This window comes from Silurus aristotelis, assembly GCF_946808225.1.
Source record: "Silurus aristotelis genome assembly, chromosome: 10".
Classification (NCBI taxonomy): domain Eukaryota; kingdom Metazoa; phylum Chordata; class Actinopteri; order Siluriformes; family Siluridae; genus Silurus; species Silurus aristotelis.
Window position 1 is genome coordinate 4830197 of NC_139583.1, and position 21675 is coordinate 4851871.

General features: G+C 38.4%; 1 protein-coding gene across 1 annotated transcript; it reads left to right on the forward strand.

Annotated features, from left to right (window-relative positions):
• Positions 1-704: 704 nt before the first annotated feature.
• On the forward strand, positions 705-19910 carry tars3 (threonyl-tRNA synthetase 3). The gene is made up of 19 exons (XM_083552287.1): positions 705-1099; positions 1354-1446; positions 1717-1904; positions 5260-5383; positions 6391-6515; positions 8015-8132; positions 8324-8388; positions 8481-8559; positions 8704-8850; positions 12485-12583; positions 13411-13577; positions 14177-14339; positions 14500-14637; positions 14857-14934; positions 15588-15688; positions 15784-15888; positions 16272-16344; positions 16905-17019; positions 18312-19910. Exons 1-19 carry the CDS (start codon positions 794-796, stop codon positions 18458-18460), a joined length of 2433 nt encoding a protein of 810 aa, XP_083408413.1. The 5' UTR covers positions 705-793; the 3' UTR covers positions 18461-19910.
• The last annotated feature ends 1765 nt before the right edge of the window (positions 19911-21675 follow it).

A 21675-nucleotide genomic window follows, 5' to 3' on the forward strand; every position in this document is an offset into this window, starting at 1 on the left:
TGTATTTTTTTAATTGCTATTATCAAACATTAAAATCAATGCTTAGTAAAATAAATAATGTATAGATGTTTAATATTATTATATACCAACTAATAACATTTTCATTCCGCGTTCGGATGTTATATTTTGTTATTTTTTAGTTGTGGTGTACATACAAAAAATGTCCACAGGATAGCGCCGCCGTGACGTCACGCGAGTGGCGGAAATGAATATACAATAATTATAAAACAAATTTTCATTGTTTTTTTAATATTCGTTACATTCTAAATATAAAAATGTTAATTAGATACATTTTTTGAAAGTGTGTTAAACTGGATTGAAAACGGCGTTCAAGTTGTTTTGTCATCCAACTTCCGGTATTAGTAAAACATATTAAAGTATATTATAATAATAATAATAATAGTAATAATAATTATAACGATAATAATAATAGTAATAATCATCATAATAAAAATAAGCTTTATTTTACATCGCGCCTTTAAAAGCGCTTTCCAAGCATTAAAACAGGAAATAAAAATACAAAATATAACTATCTATATATAGTTTAATAAAAGTATACTATAAATACTTTATATATTTAAATTTGCGTGATAAGTTTATACACGCATTTTATACATACGCATTTTATTCGGATTTATACATCCACAATTAATGTGTAAAATGCGCTGAATTACCCAAGATGTCCACCAGATGTCGCTGTTTCACCTTTTCCATTATAATTATTAAAATAGCCCTCGGTTGGGTCCAAAAAAAAAAAAAACTCCCTCCAGGCGGTCTTACCGGGTCTTTAAACATGGCGGAGCACGTGGCCGGACGTTTGGCCGCCCAGGAACAGCAAATCGAGGCGCTAAGCGAGGAGATCCGGCGCCTCCGGGACGGACTCGGCGGCGGCGGGTGCTGCTTGAGCGCCGGGCTCGCGAGCGGCTCCGACGAGCTCGATGATCTGCGGAGCGAGAACGAGAAGCTCCGGTACCGGCTCGTGCACCTGCGACGCGCTCTCCGGGACGAACTGGAGCTCGAGACGAAGGACCGGGCCGGCGCGCGCACAGGCCGCGAGACGCACGAGAGAGAAACGCCGAAAGTGAAGGCACCCCAGAAGGTTCATGTGATGATGATGACTAATTATTCTTCATTATTATTACTAGTGGGGGTGGTGGTGGTAGTAGTAGTAGTAGTAATGACGTCACCACACATGATGCAAATATTTAAATTTTTTTGCACAATGTACGTCCTTTGTCCCTGTTAGACTTTTCCTACAATCATCTGATACAGAATACAAATAATATATACACAATCATTGATGGTGCTCAAAATCTGTGCCATATATTTCCATTTATGGCATGCACACACCAGCGAACCGAACCCTCGAAGTCTCCAGAGGTCCAAAATACATCAGAGAAGAGCAAGAAGAAAGAGAAACCCAAAGCACAAGCAGGAACAGGGGAGGTATTTCAGAGTTTTTCTGTTCTCTTCTCAATATACATCAATATATCTGACACAAAGGCAGTACATGATGCACTGCTGGAGATCTGTTGCACCCACGTTGCATCAGTAACATCAGACTGAATATAGAATGGTCATATTTCCTGCGACCTTTGTGTGCCTGAAGCTGGATCAGAGTAATTAGATGAACCGAGGAGAAAATTGTTCTAATGCATAAATGATGAATTGAACTTGTCTGATGATAATGCATTTTTTTTTTTTGTCCCCAAACAGCTGAACCCATGGCCTGGCTACATCTCCGAGCGCCTGGAACTCTATGAACGACTGAAGAAGGAGAGTGACTCCAATCTGGCCAAGCAGGCAACTAATAGCGAACCCATTTCAGTCCAACTGCCTGATGGACAAAAAGTGGAAGCTCGATCCTGGATCACTACTCCGTACCAACTCGCCTGCGGAATCAGGTGGGCTTCTGGTTTGGGATGTGAAATCTCTAATAGATATCTTGTGTTGTAGACTGCGTGTAAGGCCACGTCTATAAAATAACGTCAACGTTGAGATGGGTTCGCTTTTACAAAACGAGGGAGAAAATTGTTCTTTGGGTCCATTGATTCAAACAAACGCACTAGAGCAAGCCGTGATATTATTATATAAGGGGTTTCTCCTGATTATTTGTAATTTAATTTTGGGTATCTGGACTTGGATTTTTAGACGAACACGATTCACAATACATCAAAAACATCTGGATTTCTGTATTACATTGATTCTACAAACAGTTCAAGATTCATATAATTTAATCAAATGTGAAGGGAATCATAATTTTGAGGATTAAAAAAAATTTAGTTGAGTATCACCTTTTATAAAAAAAAAAAAAAAAAAGTCTTAATTAAAAAAATCAAAATTTTAGAAATTAAAAACTATATTATATACAAGTATACTATATTTTATATTTATATATAATATAAATAATGTCTTATTTTAGGTCTTAAATAATTTTAAACAGGTCTTAATGGCACCTCTAATGCTCCTTTTTTAAAATTTTTTATGTTTTTTTTTCTCTCGTGTTGTATTTCTCTGTAAAATTATTCTCTGTTTTACGACTACAAATGAGACCAACAGCCAATCAGCTTTCTGTTATTGCCACAAATCTCACTCTCGCATTGTACTTCAGATTTAAAACTGTTTATTTTTTTAGTTCTAGGAAAGTGCAAACTTGGTGCTATTTGGCTTGGAAAAAAAATAATAATTTAGGGCTCGGTTAAGGATAGTTGTGTATTTGTGTGTGTGTTTTTGATGCCGTGATATGTGTATTATATTTCATTCTTAATGGTCTTTAAAAGGCTTTTAAAAAAGTCTTAAATTTTATTTGGTGAAACCTGCAGAACCCCTGTCTTTTATACAAAGAGAATGGGGTGAAAAAAAAGAATCATATTTATGAAACGGCAAGAGCCTTTAAACTAACCATCATTTCTATGGGGGTGAATGAGTGGTGCCCCAGTAATGGACTGGAGTCCCTTTGCTGCATTAACACTTGTAGGATAAATATACTATACAACCAACTAGATGACCATCACATCCTTCACACCATGTGCTTGTTGAACATCTTATTCCAGATCTTCTGGAAAGATGTTCCACTGGGTTTTAGGGCGTGGCTGTTGGGATTTGTGTTGATTCATTTACAAAAGCATTACTAAGATCTGGTACTGATGTCGGATTAGGAGATCTAGGGTTCTTTACGTGTTGCTGTTCATCCAAAAGGTGTTCAGGGGGGATGGTGGTTGAAGGTCAAAGCTTGGTGTAGACCTCATGAGTTTTTCATTCCAACCGTAACACATCATGTCTTCACCTTGTATGAAAATTGATTAAAAATAGTCAGCACATTGGTGGTGTGGGATGACCAACATTTTGGAAGTTTTAAAAGACAGCACCCTCTCCTGAGAGTTTTGTTGTTAATCTCCTGAATCTTCAGGTGGGTTTGTGCAGAGAGACATTGTCAAGCTGGAACAGGTTTAGACTTTTTGTGTTTCAGGGGAAATTGGCATTCTAGACAATTGTGTGCTTGCAACTTTGTCAGATGGATGATGCACCTGATGATGCACCTACAGGCTGCAGGTCAAGTCAAATGATTTCAATTATTAAAAAGAAAGTTTTCTATAGTCTGGAGATTCCAGTAAAATTGTCACCAGGAGAGGGTGCTGTTTTCCAACAAATCCTACATTTACATTTGCGGCATTTGGCAGACGCCCTTATCCAGAGCGACTTACAACTGAGCAGGGGAGGGTTTTAGGGCTTTGCTCAAGGGCCCAGCAGTGGGGGGATTTGAACCTGTGATCCTCTGATCCAAAGCCCAATGCCTTAACCACTGAGCTACCACCTCTCTACATGTTTATCATCTCACACACACCACACACACGTGCTGACTTCTTATCAAATTTCATACAAGATCCTGGTCCTGATGTATTGTGTGTGTGCTGTCTGGTTGGATTTTTACTTCATGTTCCCTTAGTCATATAACACAATGTTGAGATTTGAGAATAATATAACCCCAATTCCAAAACAGCATGTTTTGAATGCAATGATTTACAAATCCCATTAAACCCATTTGTTTTGTTTGTTTCACAATAGAACATAGAATACATATGAATTCAAATGTTTAAACTGGGGAAATGTACCATTTTTAGAGGTTGGGGGAAAAAGGAAATTTTTTTCATTTGATGGCTGGGAAAAGATGGCAAAAGTTGGGAGGGGGCAACAAAAATCTTAGTGATTTTAAGTGCTATCAAAATTAAACAGTTGTAGAAACATTTTGTAACTAATGAGGTTAATAAACAACAGGTCAGTAAGATGATTGGCTATAAATAGTGCATCTTAGAGAGGCAGCGTCTTTCAGGAGTAAAGATGGGCAGAGCTTCATCAATCTGTGAAAGACAGCATCCACAAAATGTGGAACATTTTCAGAAAAATGTAAACATAAGCTTGCAAAGTTGAATATCTCATCATTTGCAATACATATCATCATCAAAAGTTTTAAAGAATCTGAAGAAATGGGACAAGGATAAAAATCTATTTTGAATGCCCGTGATCTTTGGGCCGTCAGGTGGCATTGCATTTATTGTAATTGATTCTGTAATAAAAATCACTGCCTTGCCATACTTCATCTATTACTATAGCATAACGTTGTAGTAGAAGAGTCCAGGGGCTGAACTGGCCTGCCTGCAGTCTGGACCTTTCACCATTCAAAAACATTTGGTGCATCATAAAATGAAAAATACAACAAAGGACACCCAGAACTGTTGAGAAGCCTGTATCGGACACGTCCGACAACATTCCTCTCAGAAAACTTCAGCAACTGTTCTCCTTAGTTCCCAGATGTATACAGACAGAAGACATGATGCTTCACAGTGGTAAACATGGCCCTGTCACAACTTTTTTGCAACCATCACATTGAAAAAGATCGAATTATTACTATGGGGGTTCCTGATTTCTTTCCTTTTTACAGAAATATTCTTATACAAATACATGTTTTGTCACCGACCAAAATCCTGTCTCAGATAAGAACCATACTTCATCACCTGGAGGTGTTTTTAGCTGGTCAGCCTCTCGTCATACATTATCTTATGTAGTTAAAGCCTTGTTGGATCCAGGATGGTGTAAATACTTTTTATTATGAAGCCTTATCAAAAATAAATCACTGACTTGGTGTTCTCTTTGCTGAATAGACTGTATATGAGGAGGTGTTGTGATGCAGTTTGAACACTTCTTGTTATAAACATGTTGATAAGTGTTTAAGTGTTTGGTGTGATGTTTGTATTCCGGCAGTCAGGGTCTGGCTGATAACTGCGTGGTTGCCCGTGTGGATGATGAGCTGTGGGATTTGGATCGACCACTGGAGAAAGACTGCAGTCTGGAACTGCTGCGCTTTGACAATGAAGATGCCCAGGCTGTGAGTGCTATATTTCTGGCCTTTTTTCTTAGGGTTTTTTTTTTTTTTTCCTTTTCCTAATTCATCCTAGGTTTTTCCCCTCAGTCCCCTCTGAATTTTAGCATCCTCAGTAAATTAATTCGCAGCTGCTGTACATATGAGTTTACACATGCATGTTCTGTTTGTTCACATGCAACTAGTTAAGTAAAAGGCAAAAACACAAGAATTGTACAGAGAATGAATGGAAAAAAGTTCTGTCCAAATTAAAAATTTTCAGTTCACTAGTTCAGAACAGGAGAGATGATGTTAGCAGACTGTTATTTGGTGAGTAAACTATCAGCTGGAGTGTTATCTCTCCTGGAATGGAATTCTCGGGAATGAACTGGATCACAACAAAGTCAAGGCCAAAAAAACGCCTTTTGGTGTTTTAAAGGAGGCTCAGCAAAGGATTACAGCTGAACGTTTGGAGAAAAGAATCGTCCGGTGTGTAAAAATGTTATTCATGCTAAAGGAGGATTTTATCAAATGAAAATAACATGGAACATCTTTACATTTATGTTTGTTTAGTCAAAGTAAATTGCGTAGACACAAAAACACTCTTCTGTCTTTGAAATACCATAAATGACTAAGTGTTTCCACAGTTTTCACAGGCTTTTCCATTGTTGGCTCAGATGTAGTCTAATGTGATCAGCACTTAATACATATTAATGAGCAATAAAATAAAAAATAAAAAGAACGGTTGGCGTAGCTGATATCTTTCTTTTTTTCTTCATCTATTTTAATGATAGTAAAAAGTTGCAGTTGTTGCCTGGAAAGTTTCTTTGGCGTTTTAAAATTCCCTTAATTTTATTCCACATTACTTCAGATACACTAAATGTGTCTAATTAAATGAAAATAAAAATCTGTGCCGTAAGAGTTTGATAGAATTAGTACTCCAGTCATTTTGGTTTACATTTTTGGGTACGTAGTGATTTATTTATTTAAAAAAAGATCATAATTTGGTCACATCTCGTTCTCTGTACCTGCAGGTGTACTGGCACTCCAGTGCCCACATCCTGGGTGAAGCCATGGAGCGATTTTACGGAGGCTGCCTGTGTTACGGGCCTCCCATCGAGAACGGCTTCTACTACGACATGTTTCTGGACGGCCAGAAGTGAGTTTATGGGTTATATCAGCACCGGTTTCTCAATTCTGATTTCATTTACGATAACAGTTCAGGGAGGCTGTAGCCAAGTAGTTAGGCTTTGGATTGGAAGGTGGTGAGTTCCAATCCCATCCACACCAAGCCGCCACTTCTGGGCCCCTAAGAAAGGCCCTTAATTTTGTAGCTGCTTAGTTGTATGAATGAGAGAAATGTAAGTTGCTCTGGACAAATAGCCTAAATGTAATTGCAATATAAAGGCAAATCACACGTTTATATAGTTTTTGTGTAAAGAGGCTTCAGTGTTTGTGCTTTGCAACAGCCAGGGGTAAAGCTGAAGATTTTACGCATTTTAGAGTTTCTTTGTAGCTGTGATTTTACCTCAGGAAAAGGCTGTTTATAGCTGCTATAATGCAAGTGTTTTGCAGACTCTCCGCAATTTGAAGCGTAACCAAAACTGGATAAAAATGCGAATAAAATTTACACCCTGCGCAAATGATATAAAAAGGCTTCGAATAGATTTAGTGGTCGAGTTGATATCGACTGTATTGGGACATTCTTTTCTTTTCTGTACTTGTTTGGTGTAAATAAGGTGGACCGGTGTTTTGAGCATCGCTCAGGGTTTGAGCTGTAGAGGAATAAAACTGGGAAGTTTTTAACATGCGACATTCAGCGCTGTCAGCTTGGGCTTTTCACACACACACAGCACTATTGAGAATAGCGTGAAAAGGAAAAACTCTGGCAGCGAGGAGCGGTTGTGTGGATGAAACAGCTTGTAGATCCAATGGGTCAAAAGACAAAGACGAGAATCGTGCAAGCAGACAGATGGGCTACAAACCTGGCAGATTGTCTTATCTCAGAGAGAAGTGCTCATCAGATTTGTTTCGAAATTCACTTCGAAAGCTCGGGATCACGTCGAGGTTGAATGGGTACCTAATAAACCGGCAATTCTTTGTATCGTGAAAAAAAAAAAAAAACACTTTGTGGTTGTTTTCTAAATTGTATATAGCACTGATTTGATGATGGTTCAAAGCAGTGGTATTGTTGGATCCCACTTCATGAAGATTTTGGACTTTGGGGATAAACAACCTCTTAATCAATACTCAAAAAATTTATATAAATATATTCTGTTTCTCCATCATTGAACATCTAAGGGCTCTGGTTTAGAGGAGTGGTTTTGAATCTTTAATGATCTCAAGTTTTTAGCTAATGAGTTCCTCAGGATCTCCTGGTTCCACAACTCCAACTGTACTGTTTGTAATGTTTTAATGGTTAGGGTCAACCAAAATGAGGATGGGTTCCCTTTTGAGTCTGGATCCTCTCAAAGTTTCTTACTCATACCATCTGAGGGAGTTTTTTCTTTGCCACATTTACCTCAGACCTGTTTATCTGGGATAAATACATATAATTCGATTTTTGTTTTATAATTCTTACATTCTGCGAAGCTGCTTTAAGAAGTGCTTTGTTGTTGAGCGCACGTGAACTGAAAAAGTTGAATTTTCTCTGGTTAGAGGAGTGTCGAGCACGGAGTTCGGGGATCTGGAAACGCTCTGTAAGGGCATCGTGAAGGACAAGCAGCCGTTCGAGAGACTGGAGATTAGCAAGGAAACGCTGCTGGAGATGTTCAAGGTAAAATAGTTGAAAATTTGGAAACGTTTTTGAGAGACCCATCCGACTTTGGAGTTGAAACAATAAAACAATAAATCATCACACCACTCCAGTGTCGATTCTTTTCCTGTAATGCTCGATTTCTTTTTACTGAAGTCGTTTTTATATTTGAAGATTTGAAGATCGAGCCTCATCTTGCATTTGTTTCACAGTACAACAAGTTCAAATGTCGGATCCTGAATGAAAAAGTGACCACCCCTACCACTACCGTGTACAGGTAAATGAAAATGGCATTATTTCTAATACATTTTCTTAAATTTTTTTTGGTAATCTGATTTGTACTGGTTCTGACCGATGCTGTATTGTTAGATGTGGTCCTCTCATTGACCTTTGCCGTGGTCCTCACGTACGCCATACAGGCAAGATCAAAGCCCTGAAGATCTATAAGGTGTGCGTCAAGATGTAAAATTTATTTTACACATTTGTAGCCTAAAAGCATAACGTTAAATATACAATGACAAATTATAATATCAAATGATTGCTTTCTAGAGAGACACGTTTCACAACTAATTTGGCTGCATCTGTTGTCTAGAACTCATCCACATACTGGGAAGGTCGGTCAGACATGGAGACACTGCAGAGAATCTATGGGATCTCCTTCCCTGACACAAAGTTGCTGAAAGAGTGGGAGCGCTTTCAGGAAGAGGCCAAGAGCCGAGACCACCGGAAAATCGGAAAGGTGAGGCAGCAGCGTCAGGAATCATGGGTTATGCGTTCAAGTTCACGTTGAAAGAACTGTGTACCGAACAAAAGCTCATATGATTTCATTATTTTAATGATTTGATCATTTTGGTTTAACAGCAGGTCTGAGTTTGCAGGGAGAATAAAAATCAGCAACAGCTCATTGACGGGGTTTTTATAGCAGGTGTTAAAAAAAAAATCTCCTTTTTAACACCAAGTTTGACAAGACCAAATCGCTTTCTTTGTTAAATAACAGAGCTTAAATCTTTATTGATTTAACAATTATGCAAAAAGGCATCAGCATCTGTCAGAGTTTTAATAGTTTTGTAGAATTCTGAAGAAAAAAAAAAGGGAAAAAAAAATTAACTATAAATGGATAAAAATCATAACTGGACATGCCACAACATCAAATGTAACTCTAAATGTATAAAAAAAAAAACATGAATGGGCATGGCACACTCACCAAATAAATTAAACATGAATTTAAAAAAAGCATTGGCTGTTTCAGAATTAAATGTAACTGTAAATGAACAAAAATGCATTATTGGCCTTTCCAGAATATAACGTAGCTATAAATGGATAAAAAAAATTATAATTTGCTGTTCCTTAATTAAATGTACTGTTACTGTAAATGAATAAAAAGCATTATTGGCAATTTCAGAATGTTAATTGTAACAAAAAAAAAGCATGAATTGCCAAGCCTCAACATCAGATGTTACTATAAATGGATAAAAAGCATAAATGTACATGCCTAAACATCAAATGTTACTATAATTGGATAAAAAGCACAAATGAATTACATGCCTCAACGCCAAATGTAACTATAAATAAATAAGAAAAGCACAAAGAATTACATGCCGCAACATCAAATGTACTATAAATGGATAAAAAAGTATAAAATTACATGCTGCAACATTAAACGTAAATATAAATAAATAAAAAGCATAAAATTGCATGCCTCAAAATCAAATGTAACTATAACTTGATAAAAAAAGCATACAATTACATGCTGCAACATTAAATGTAAATATAAATGGATAAAAAGCATAAAATTACATGCGACATCAAATGTAACTATAAATGGATAAAAAAGTATGTTGTGTTGCAATATTTTCCTAGTCATTGCTGTTATGTGATAGGAATAAACTGCTTGAGCACATTATTTTCATATAGGAAAATGATCTGTATCAGGATGGAAACTGTACCTGGACTTTAACACACCACTCCATTGCTTGTTTTGTTTAGTTTTTTCTTTATTCTCTGTAAATGTTGCATCTGCAGGAGTTCAAACTTTGGTCCTGAATCCAATCCAAAATGTCCCTGTTTTGTTCCACATGTCCAGAGTATGACTCGTATGAGAACTAAAGCACACACTGAACTGGAACTTTTTTCTGTTAGTTTAATGAGAGTTCCTGCATTAGTACAGAAGAACTCATTATTTTGATATTAAATGGCTTGATGTGAATTCCAGCTTCCCCGAGAGCACTGGGACTTGACAGAGGAAATGAAGCTCGTTTCTCTGAATCAGAATGAAGGTTAAATTGGGTTTAAAAAGCAAATAAATGAGCGTGTGCTGGCTTTAATCTGCATGCAGCGCGTATTGATGGAGGGAATTGGATCTAGTGGTCTCGGTATTACGTTCTTTTAAGAAAGACGATCAAAGCGTCTTGGAAATGCACAGAATACATTTTCACCCGCCCCGATCCATCCTCGTTGAACAGCGAAGGCACTCTGCTTATGTCACATTCGCGATTGGCGTGTGATCCACACTTCCTACTGATCCCATGCCGACCAGCTGGTTCTTCAAGAGAACCACTTCCTGTTCCTGTACATTCCTGATGGAGGTATATATTCAACAGAGGAAGTGGAGTAGTGTCAGTTTTTGAGTTTATTGTGCAGTGTTGCGAGTCATGTCCTGCCCTGCTGTCTATATGTTAGTGCTCTGAAGTTGGAGGGTTCTGAGAACAGTTTGTCTTGGGAGTTGAGAACAGATTTGGTGCTGTGTGTCACCTCAATTCCCTGTGGAGATGGAAAACTTTGGCACCGAGAGTCCTACTGAACATAAGTGGCCGCTGATGCCTCTTTCTTCCCGTCCATGCTGCACTTTGTTTAGACTTTGGTCAGTGGAGTCCTGCTTTACCCATAATGCTGTCACTTTTAGAAATGACTAATGCTGTGATGTGAAGTAATGATGTAATTTCAAAAAAAAAATTTATTCTATACAATACAATATACAGAGTTTTTCCTCTTTTTTTTTTTTTTTTTTTTTTTTTTTTTTCTGTTTCGTTCAGACAGACAGCAAATCATCAATTTAAGAGCCTTCTAACAGAAGCAGACTTCCTTTTCCTGTTGTGTTTGCAGGTAGTTGCAGCTCTACCTCTGCCATGTTAATCTTTGTCTCTATGTGACTCTAAGGAAACGCCTCGGTCTCCGTAGTGTTGTGATGAGAGAACGCCCTCGAGAAACAGTTAAGCGACAAGAAATCAAACTACTTATAAAATATTGGTCACAAATTATCGGTCACTTTTTAAATAATAAAGGCGGATCTACTAATAATTGTTATATATACGTGTGTGTGTGTGTGTGTGTGTGTGTGTGTGTGTGTTTTCCCGGTTTATTTCTATTGCGCTTTTCACAACAGACATTGTCTCAAAGCAGCTTTACAGAAATCAACAGTTAAGGTGAATGGTGTGTGTTTATCCCTGATGAGTAGCCGTGGCGACTGTGGCAAGGAAAAACTCCCTTAGATGTTATGAGGAAGGAACCTTGAGAGGAACCAGACTCAAAAGGGGAACCCATTATCATTTGGGTGACATCAAGATATATATATATATCTTGGTATATATATATATATATATATATATATATATATATATATATATATATATATATATATATATATATATATATATATATATATATACGTTGTTACTGGTTAAAAAATGTTGATGCATCGCAATGCTGATTCCAACTTGTATCCGCTGCACCTTTTTTTATTTAAATGTTTAAATTTTTTTGATTGATTCATCACATCGTTAAATTTTATGCCGATTCAAATCTGTGATTCTTACCATCTCTAATGTGAAGAAATTTGCCTCTAGTGGAATGGAGCATTAACCCACATTTAATCTCTACAGACAGTGATGTAGCAGCACTTTAGTCCTTCAATTTGTCCAATTTTCTCACCTCCTTTCACCATCTGCACACTCTTTCACAATCGTATCGTCAGCACTATGACGTTCGCCAGCTGGCCAACCGGAGTCTCAGGGTCTTATAGCTAAATCTTGAGTTCAATATTTTTATTGTCTTTGATGCTGCTACAATACGTTGCATCATTAATGTAACAATCACTCTATTTCCGCTGTGTCTCTCTCTCCCTCAATCTTTCTTTTTCTAGTTCTCTTTCCTTGGTGGAAAATGAATTCTGAGTCTTGCTTGTTGGTTTTGTAACTCTGCCCGCAATAACAATGTCCCCTGGTAATGCAACTCGAAGGAAATTCTCACAGGGATGAAGGAAATACAAAAATATAGCACCAAGCAAAAACAAACATCCGTTTAAATGAACATATTTCTCTCTCTCTCTCTCTCTCTCTCTCTCTCTCTCTCTCTCTCTCTCTGATGAAATGAATCAGGATCAGGAGCTGTTCTTCTTCCATGATCTGAGTCCAGGCAGCTGTTTTTTCCTCCCTCGTGGAGCCTACATCTACAACACTCTCACCGAGTTCATCAGGGTAAATCTGCTCCACACATTCATATGTTACCATCTGTACGCATTACGTAACACTGTTCCTGCGTCGGATGGGCAGATTCTCGGTTACGCAGTGTGTGGTTCATGATGTGCTTTTCTTCTGTGTTTGTTGTGAACTTCTGTAGGAAGCAGGTCAATTTCTAAGACAGTATGTGACTGCAATTTAATGTCAATTCGCCGATTCAGAGCTGTGAAAATTAACACCAATTCTTTATAACGCTACACTTTTTTTTTTTTTATTAACTTATTCGGATATTTGTGTAAAAAAAAAAAAAAAAAAAAAAAAAAAAAAAAACTCCAACGAAAAATAATTTTTCGATCACTAAACATTTGTTTTGCGCTGAGAAAACTGATTCCGCCAATATGTAACACATCCGGCAATTAAATCCGTCCGTGTGGAAACGTGGCAAGCGGTCCGTTTCGTGTCCAGATGAATTACTTAATTTAAAGCGCCGTAATTACTTTAAAACATTTACATGAATATTTTGTCTTCATGCCCTATGTTGAGTTTGGTTTCACTAAAAATAAACATACATTTGCATAAAGCAGAAATATTTCTCCACGGCCGTGTTGATTAGAGTATTAAAATTAAAAATAGTATTAGCGTATACTGAATTTCATTGGCTCGTGTACCTTGCACAATCACAAAGTTGAATCGAATTTAATCTAATCTAAAAACGTATGTAATTCCCCGAAACTCGCAGGGGTTACGTTCTTAGACAACCTCCCCCCACCCCCCACGTGAAATGGTACACGTGTGATAGTTTAAGCCATGTTGTGTAAGATTGTGTTTGACGTGTGTATGTACAGGAGGAGTACTGGAGAAGAGGTTTTCAGGAAGTGGCATCTCCAAACATCTACAACAGCAAGTTATGGGAGACGTCAGGCCACTGGCAGCACTACAGTGAGAACATGTTCTCCTTCCCCGTGGAGCAGGACATCTTCGCCCTCAAGCCCATGAACTGCCCCGGACACTGGTAACGTGATTTTTCTTCATCCCAAGCTTCCTATAATTCACTAATGACTCCTTTCTACCTGTTACATTCAGATTTTTCTTTTTCTCTTTCTTTCCATCTGCTATTTTTTCTTTCTTTCCTTCCATCCTTCTCTTATACTCTTTCTCTCTCAACAAACCTCTGCACTGGGTGCGCTCGCGCTCGCGCTCTCTCTCTCTCTCTCTCTCTCTCTCTCTCTCTCTCTCTCTCTCTCTGTGTTCTTTGTCTTTCTTTTGTTTGTTCTTTCATTCTTTACTGCTCTCTGAATCTCACTCCATCACCCAATTTCTCCCTCTCTCTACTTTTCTTTTTTTTTTCTTTTTCTTTCTCTCACTACCCACCTCTGTACTGTGTGCGCTCTTTCTCTCCCTCTGCTTTCTTTCTTTGTTTGTTCGTTCGTGCTTTACCGCTCTCTAAATATCTCACTCAATCACTTAATTCCCCACCCCCCTCTACTTCTATTCTTTCTTTCTTTCTTTACCACTATTCTCTTTCCCTCACTGTTCTCCTCTGTACTTGTTGCTCTCTGAATATCTCTCACTTCATCACTCAACTTCTCCCTCTCCCTCTCTCTCTCTCAGTCTGATGTTCAGTCACCGGCCCCGGTCATGGAGGGAGCTGCCCCTAAGACTGGCGGATTTTGGTGTTCTTCATCGTAATGAGCTCTCCGGGACACTGACTGGTCTCACTCGCGTCCGTCGTTTCCAGCAGGATGACGCTCACATCTTCTGCACCATGGAGCAGGTACGACTACTCTGAACTCCTAAAACTTCAGGACATTCTCACAAACGAATTTCATGTTTTTCAAATGTGTAAAAACAGTGACTGTTAACTTCCTGTCGGTTTTGTTACAGTACAGTGTTCTGGGTTTCTCACCAGGTTCCTTTTTCTCCTGTTTTTCCAGATTGAGTCGGAGATGAAGGGCTGCCTGGACTTCCTGCGCTGTGTCTACGACGTTTTCGGCTTCTCTTTCCAGCTGCATCTGTCTACCCGACCCGAGAAGTTTCTCGGGGACATCGCCGTGTGGGACCATGCCGAGAAGGTGCCTGAGGAGTTCTAGAGATTGGTTTTAGGATTTTATTCACTTATTGAGACTGCTTCTAGATCAGCTATCCATTTAGACTGGTTCTCAAGGAATTTTACTAAAAACCTAAGAAATAATAGTGCTCTTTACAGGATTATTTAGACAATCATTCACAATATTGGCTATTAATCCATTTCAAAGTAGTTTTACTGAAGATTTTATCTCCGTATGGTGCAGCAACTTGAGAACAGCCTGAACGAGTTTGGAGAACCGTGGAAGCTAAACCCAGGCGATGGAGCTTTCTATGGGCCGAAGGTGAGACCAGGACAAAATATCTTCAGCTCAAAATCATAATCTCAAAATACCTCCTGTTTAAAGATGCCCCAAGTGTTCAAGTCTTTATCTCTCATAATACCAGATACACTCAATGTCCCCCAAATCAGGATAAGGTTCCCCTTTTGAGTCTGGTTCCTCTCAGGGTTTCTTTCTCATAACATCTAAGGGAGTTTTTCCTTGCCACAGTCACCGTGGCTGCTCATCAGGGATAAACACACACCATTGATCTTAACTGTAAAATTCTGTAAAGCTGCTTTGAGACAATGTCTGTTGTCCAAACACTAAACTGGTACGTAACAAGGGTTTAAATAAACAGCATTTTTTCCCATCAAATGTAGTTTTAAAATGAATGTTTGAGGGTATCGCTGTCAAATAGGCAATTTGGCAGGTTGCTTATGTAAATTATGTCATCAAATAAATTCACTTTGCTGGGAAAAATTTTATCTGGATTACTTGAACATACTGATAAACACAACAAATAACAGCTGGTGACTTTAACATGGTTTATTTCTGGGGATTTTTTGGGCCGGGAAAAATTTGATCAGTCAAATCTTGCTGGTGAGAGAAAATGTAAATTTTGAACCCTGCTTATATACAGTAGTTCATTAATTGTCCCCCTTATGCCGCTCCAGATAGACATCAAGATCAAGGACGCCATCGGACGTTATCACCAGTGTGCCACCGTCCAGCTGGACTTTCAGCTGCCTATTCGCTTCAATTTAACTTACATCGGGTGAGTAACGTTACTATTCCATCTACGTTAATCATCACTTCAGTCTTCTGTACACTTCGATTGCGTGAACATTTCAAGATTTAACATCTTTACAGGAAAGACGGAGATGATAAATCCAGACCTGTGATTATTCATCGTGCCATCCTGGGCTCTGTGGAGAGAATGATCGCCATTCTTACCGAAAACTACACTGGAAAATGGTAATAATTATCTTTCTAGAACAACAAACAAGTCAATGAAGCCATTTCAGGCTTAAGGGCCTTGCTCAAGAGCCCAGCAGTGGTGATGGTTGATGGTGTTAGGATTTGAACTCATGACCTTCTGATCAGAAATCCAACATCTTTACCACAGAGATTCCACTTCCCAGTAATCATTTACATTTATGGCGTTCCCCAGACGTCCTTACACAAACCTGACCTTCTGAGCTGCCACTTTCCCTTTAAGACGCCCTCTTTAGAACAACACTGAAGCCACATTGGTTTTGGAACGCGTGCTCTTTAATGTATAAAAAATAAGTGGCGTTTGTAAGTTATTAGTATGTACATGCTGCGTGTTTAAACGTCATTTAACGTTTTTTTTTCAGGCCGCTCTGGATATCTTCACGCCAGGTGATGGTGGTGCCCGTCAATCCGTCGCTTGAAGAATACGCCACTGTGGTAAGCTACTCTTCTGGGTCTTTCTCGATTTTAGGTTTTATTATGTCAGTTTAGTTTTAGATTCGATCTAATAGTGGGCCAAAGCTCAGAATGTCCGTTTATTTAAGGTTTAATTTGTGTTATATTTGTGAGATGTGTTGAAATGATCTTTTAAAAATCATCAGTATCAGTTCATGTAACATCTCAGGAGCACCTGGTTTCAAAACTCTAACTGACTGTATAAGACTGTAGAAAGGACATTACTCCTAATCATGCACTCGGCTGTTCATCATTTTATCACACTCTTGGTATCACCCAGATGAGGATGGTGTTCCCGTTATTGAGTCTGGTTCCTCTCAAGGTTTCTTCACCCCAGGCTTGCTTTGAGAGCAGAATGTAAAAATTATAGAACAATGTCCATTGTGAAAATCACTGTAGAAATCAAATTGAATTGAAAGGTCTGCTGATGTTGGATCAGTGTTTTTAAGTGGTTGATACCAGATAAAGGTGGGTGCAGATTGTTTTTTATTTTTTCTTTTGGTGTGTGAGTCACTGCGAGTACTTTGTTCCGCTGTGTGTAGGTGTGTAAGCAGTTTGTGGAGGCGGGTTTCATGGCAGACGCAGATCTCGACTCGGGTTGCCTCCTGAACAAGAAAATCCGCAACGCTCAGCTGGCCCAGTACAACTTTATTTTAGGTAAGAAACGATCAGAGGAAACCATGTACAACTCCAACTTTACCCTTTATTTTATTTTTTTTCTCACAATTGCACACGTTCTTGAGCACTATGAATTTGACCACTGATTATGAAGGTCGGTGCTCTATGTGACTGTGCGTGCAGGCCATCTGTTGGCGTGTTACGAAACTAGTCTAGAAATTTTTTATACCACCTCGTAAACTATCGCACTGTGACACCAATTAGGGTTTTTACGAGCAATCCGGTGGCTGGTTATGAAGTTGAGTGCAGTGGTGTGCAAAATCGTGATCTTACTAAACAGCTGCTTCATTCAGGGTACAATATTCTGCAATCAAATATTTATCAATCAATGGACGCCTATTTGAAAGCTGGCAGACTGCAGGTTTCGTTCCTTCACCACCACCTTCTATATGGACCAATTTTCTGTTCTAATCTCAACAAGTCACAATGCACCAATCTCATTATGTCCCAGGATACAAGGAAGACATGCTTCCAGACTCTTCTCTGGTGGAACGAACGTCCACTTGAAGACCGAACTGCTAAATCTTCAGCAGTCTTTAAATAATGGAGGAGGTGGTAGCTTGGATTTCAGATCCAAAGGCCATGAGTTCAAATCCCAGCCACAACAAGCTGCCCCTCCTGGGCCCCTAAGTGAGGCTCTTAACCCAATAGCTGCTCTGTTGGATGAATGTGCTAAACATAAGTATCTTAAGACCTACCTCTTTTAGTGGTTCTTTTCAGGGGAGGGAAAAAAGTAGCTGAAGGGGGCGGGGCTTATTCCATGGTGGTGGAAACCTGAAAAATCATTTGCCTTGAAATTCTAAACTGATCATATGCTATATTTCCAAAAGTATTGGGACACCTGGTCTTTCCTGCTTTATGTGGTTCTTTACCAAACTGCTACCACAAAACTGGAGGCACTCAATTGTACAGGACGTCGTTAGATGGCGCTATAATAAAATTTTGCATTTACTTGAACTTGGAAACTCAAAACCTGTTCCAGCATGGCGATGCTCCTGTGCACAAAGTGAGCTTGTTGCTGTGTGTGTGTGTGTGTGTGTGTGTGTGTGTGTGTGTGTGTGTGTGTGTGTGTGTGTGTGTGTGTGTGTGTGTGTGTGTGTGTGTGTGTATGAATGTTCTCTGACTGTGAATGAATCTCCGGCCTGTTTGCAAAAGAAACACAATGCTGTTATGCCAACTGTTGAGAGCAGCTGCGGAAATTAACATGGAAATCGTTATGCATTATTTATTAATTTTTTTCTCCCCCTCTTTTTTTTTGTTGTCCTTGGCAGTGGTCGGTGAGAAGGAGAAGATGACTAACAGCGTCAACGTGCGCACGAGGGACAACAAGGTCCACGGAGAGCTGACCGTGCCCGAGGTTTTGGCTCGGCTCGCTCTGCTCAAACAGTCGCGCTGCAGGAACGCTGAGGAGGTGTTCTGAACAAAGATACCACCTGATTCGAATTCGGAGAGAAAAACGATCATTTGTCTGGTTTCTTTCAGTAGCAGCTGTTTGGTAGAAAATAATGAGTTGATTCAGGGTGTTGGTGTCATGATTTCACGGTTAGTCACTGCGTATGAACGGATGCTTATTTCACCGCATTTCTGATTTATTTATTTTTTGTTCCCTTCAGTACTCCAGTGGCGGTGGTTCTTTTTGTGTCCGGCTGTAACTGTGGTAAAACAACCTCAGCTTGTGTAGAAAATGCAGCTACAGAACTGTTTATCCGTGTTTTAATCTGTTGCTGGAAATGTTTTCCATTGCTACCTCTGTGTCTTACTTTTCTTCTATTTCGCTATTCCTCTGGCAGTGACGCAAAATTCTCCAAAATATCTTGTCATTTTGGAAAACATCTACTTATGTACATATACTGTACCTACACAACTACACAATATATGGACAAAAGTTTGAACACCTAACAATAATATGTGCCTTTTTTTTTTTTTAAATATCCCATTCCACATTTAATCCCTGTTTTGCTGTTATAAGAACCTCCACCTTTCTGGAAAAATGTTCCAGTAGATTTTGGAGATTTGATCAGCCTCATTCAGCCGCTTGGTAAAGACCGGTAACGATTTAGGGTGAGGATGCCGTCAGAGAAAACATGAAACTCGTTACAGTTTTCCTTCATTCAACAAACTTGTGTTCCGATTCATCACAAAGGTGTTGAAAAGGTTTGAGGTCAATCCAGATCTTCCACTCCAACCCATGTATACTGCACCTTCATGAGCTGGGTTTGTGCACAGGGGTATTTACAGGGTTTGGCTCCAATACTTTTGTCCATATAGTGTGTTTGTATATTAATATAAGTTAATTAAAATTGGCTATTCATTTTTTTTTTTTTCCCTCAATTTACACTTAACAATACTGTGAACAAACATTTTAGACTGTAACACCACTACGGCTCATTTATTAGGAAGAAAAAAAAAAAGATTAAGGGAAAAAATCTCTGGATTGGAATCAGGTCATCAGACGTAACGGACAAAAGCAGGACAGGAAAACAGGAAACGCAGTCGCAGTTCTAAAGTGGGGCGTGATTATTTCGAAGGTTCAGCAAAGAGGAAAAGAGCATTAAATGAAAGGTTTTCGTGAAAGTGAATGAAATTTCAGTTGTGTACGATGAAAGGAAGATTGTTTTTCAGTGCATTGTGTAACGTGAACGGTTTCGTGGACACGTGGGAAGCAGGCGGTTGAGGTGACGATTGGTTTGAAGACGTGTGAATACAGAAAAATCGTTTTTTTTTTCCCCTTTTAAATTATTGCTTTCATGCCATATTTTGTTAAGAACACAGGAAATTTCACCCAGATCTGTTTTACATTGTGTGTGATGGAAAAAGCAAACATTTGATGACTGATGGAAATGATGATGAATAAACCGTTTTCTCAGCTAGTCCTGATTTAATCTTGATTCTGTATTTGTGTGTGTGTGTGTGTGTGTGTGTGTGTGTGTGTGTGTGTGTGTGTGTGTGTGTGTGTGTGTGTGTGTGTGTGTGTGTGTGTGTGTGTGTGAAATAAATAATTTGAATGTTATTATTCCACCAAGACATAGATTTGAAGCCATAGTATCCCCTAATTAAAGAGTTATAACCATTTTATTTATTTATTTTTAATAAACAATAATTTAATAATGTTATTATATTAAAATATCAGGTGTGTGTGTATATATATATATATATATATATATATAAAACCCAGACTGGTTTTGTTGTGTGTGACGATTTGAATCATACATTGACTCCATATATTTACCTCTGGATCATATCCATATTTCTACCATTAAAACCTGTAAAAAAAAATATGAAACACAAAACACTCCTGGAGTAGACATGATTTATACGAAGCCTTCCCGCCCCCATATATCTCAGCTTTGTGTATGGTATACATTATCGTCATCTTGTTTATTATAACAGCTGCTCAAATCTGAGCTGTAATTTTTTCCAGATCATTCAGCTTCCTGACCCAGGGGTTTATAGTAGGGATCCAGGCAAATGGATTGTTAATATATAATAAAAACATTCCTGATTAGATTCAGTGATGATGCACAGCTTTCTCAGTCACTGTTTCATCACAGATACAATGTCCACTAACCTCCAGTTTCCTGGTCACCTTTAACCAGCCCCGTGACTATTCCATGCTGCAGTGATCGATTTAATGGTGCTAACTGATGCCTTCGCATTTTGGGCCAGCTTTGCTTTCGCATCTTATTAGCCATTGTTCTTTGAGAAGATCTAAAGCCCAATTCTTTCCTATAAAGAGCCAAATATCTACATTGATAGAGGTTCTTGGGCCAAAAATAAATGATGAATTCCATGAAACTATGACTAATGAAAGTTATTTGATTTCATAATATTTAGAAATGAATAGATTATTCTGATTCACTAATGCAGTTTTATTTACAAATATTATGAAATGTATAGTGCAGTGAAAACATAGAAACAATCCCATTTAACATCAGTAACCTCTATTAAGAGACATGACACTGGTTTTATTTTTTAAAAGGATTTTCCAAACTGGGCTGAAGCTGACTTACTGGCAAAGCCAAGGATATCATGTCAATGAGAGTCAGTTCGAATTAATTGATCCTTCAAGTGTCCATTCCTTCCATAATGATGTTGAATATATCTACAAGATAGTGGTATATTGTTGGTTAAGACACTGGATATATACATACATATATATATATATATATATATATATATATATATATATATATATATATATATATATATATAGAATTAGAAATAAAGATCTGTAACAATGACATCCTCCCACATCGTCTCATATATCTCATGTTGGCAAATGGAAGGTCAACATGGGCTAGCTTTGGCCCATGGACCCTAGTGTGGGCATCTCTGATGTAACCCTGAAATGTATTTATATTAATGGTGGGCCGTCAAGGTCTTCTCTGCTGGCCTAAACAATATCAGAATCCCTGACTTAAATTTTCATCTATTTTTGTCGATAAATTATTACATTTATTCCCAATTGTCTATTCTATCCATTTAGTATCTTCAGGGTTTCTGTGGTTGTTGAACTTTCATGTTATGAGGTTAATATCGATGCTTCCGCTGGAGATGATACGGGTATACGGGTGGTGCAGCTGTGGCTACAGTGAAAGGAGAATTGTTGCATTGTGTTATTTGGGTTTCTTGCTT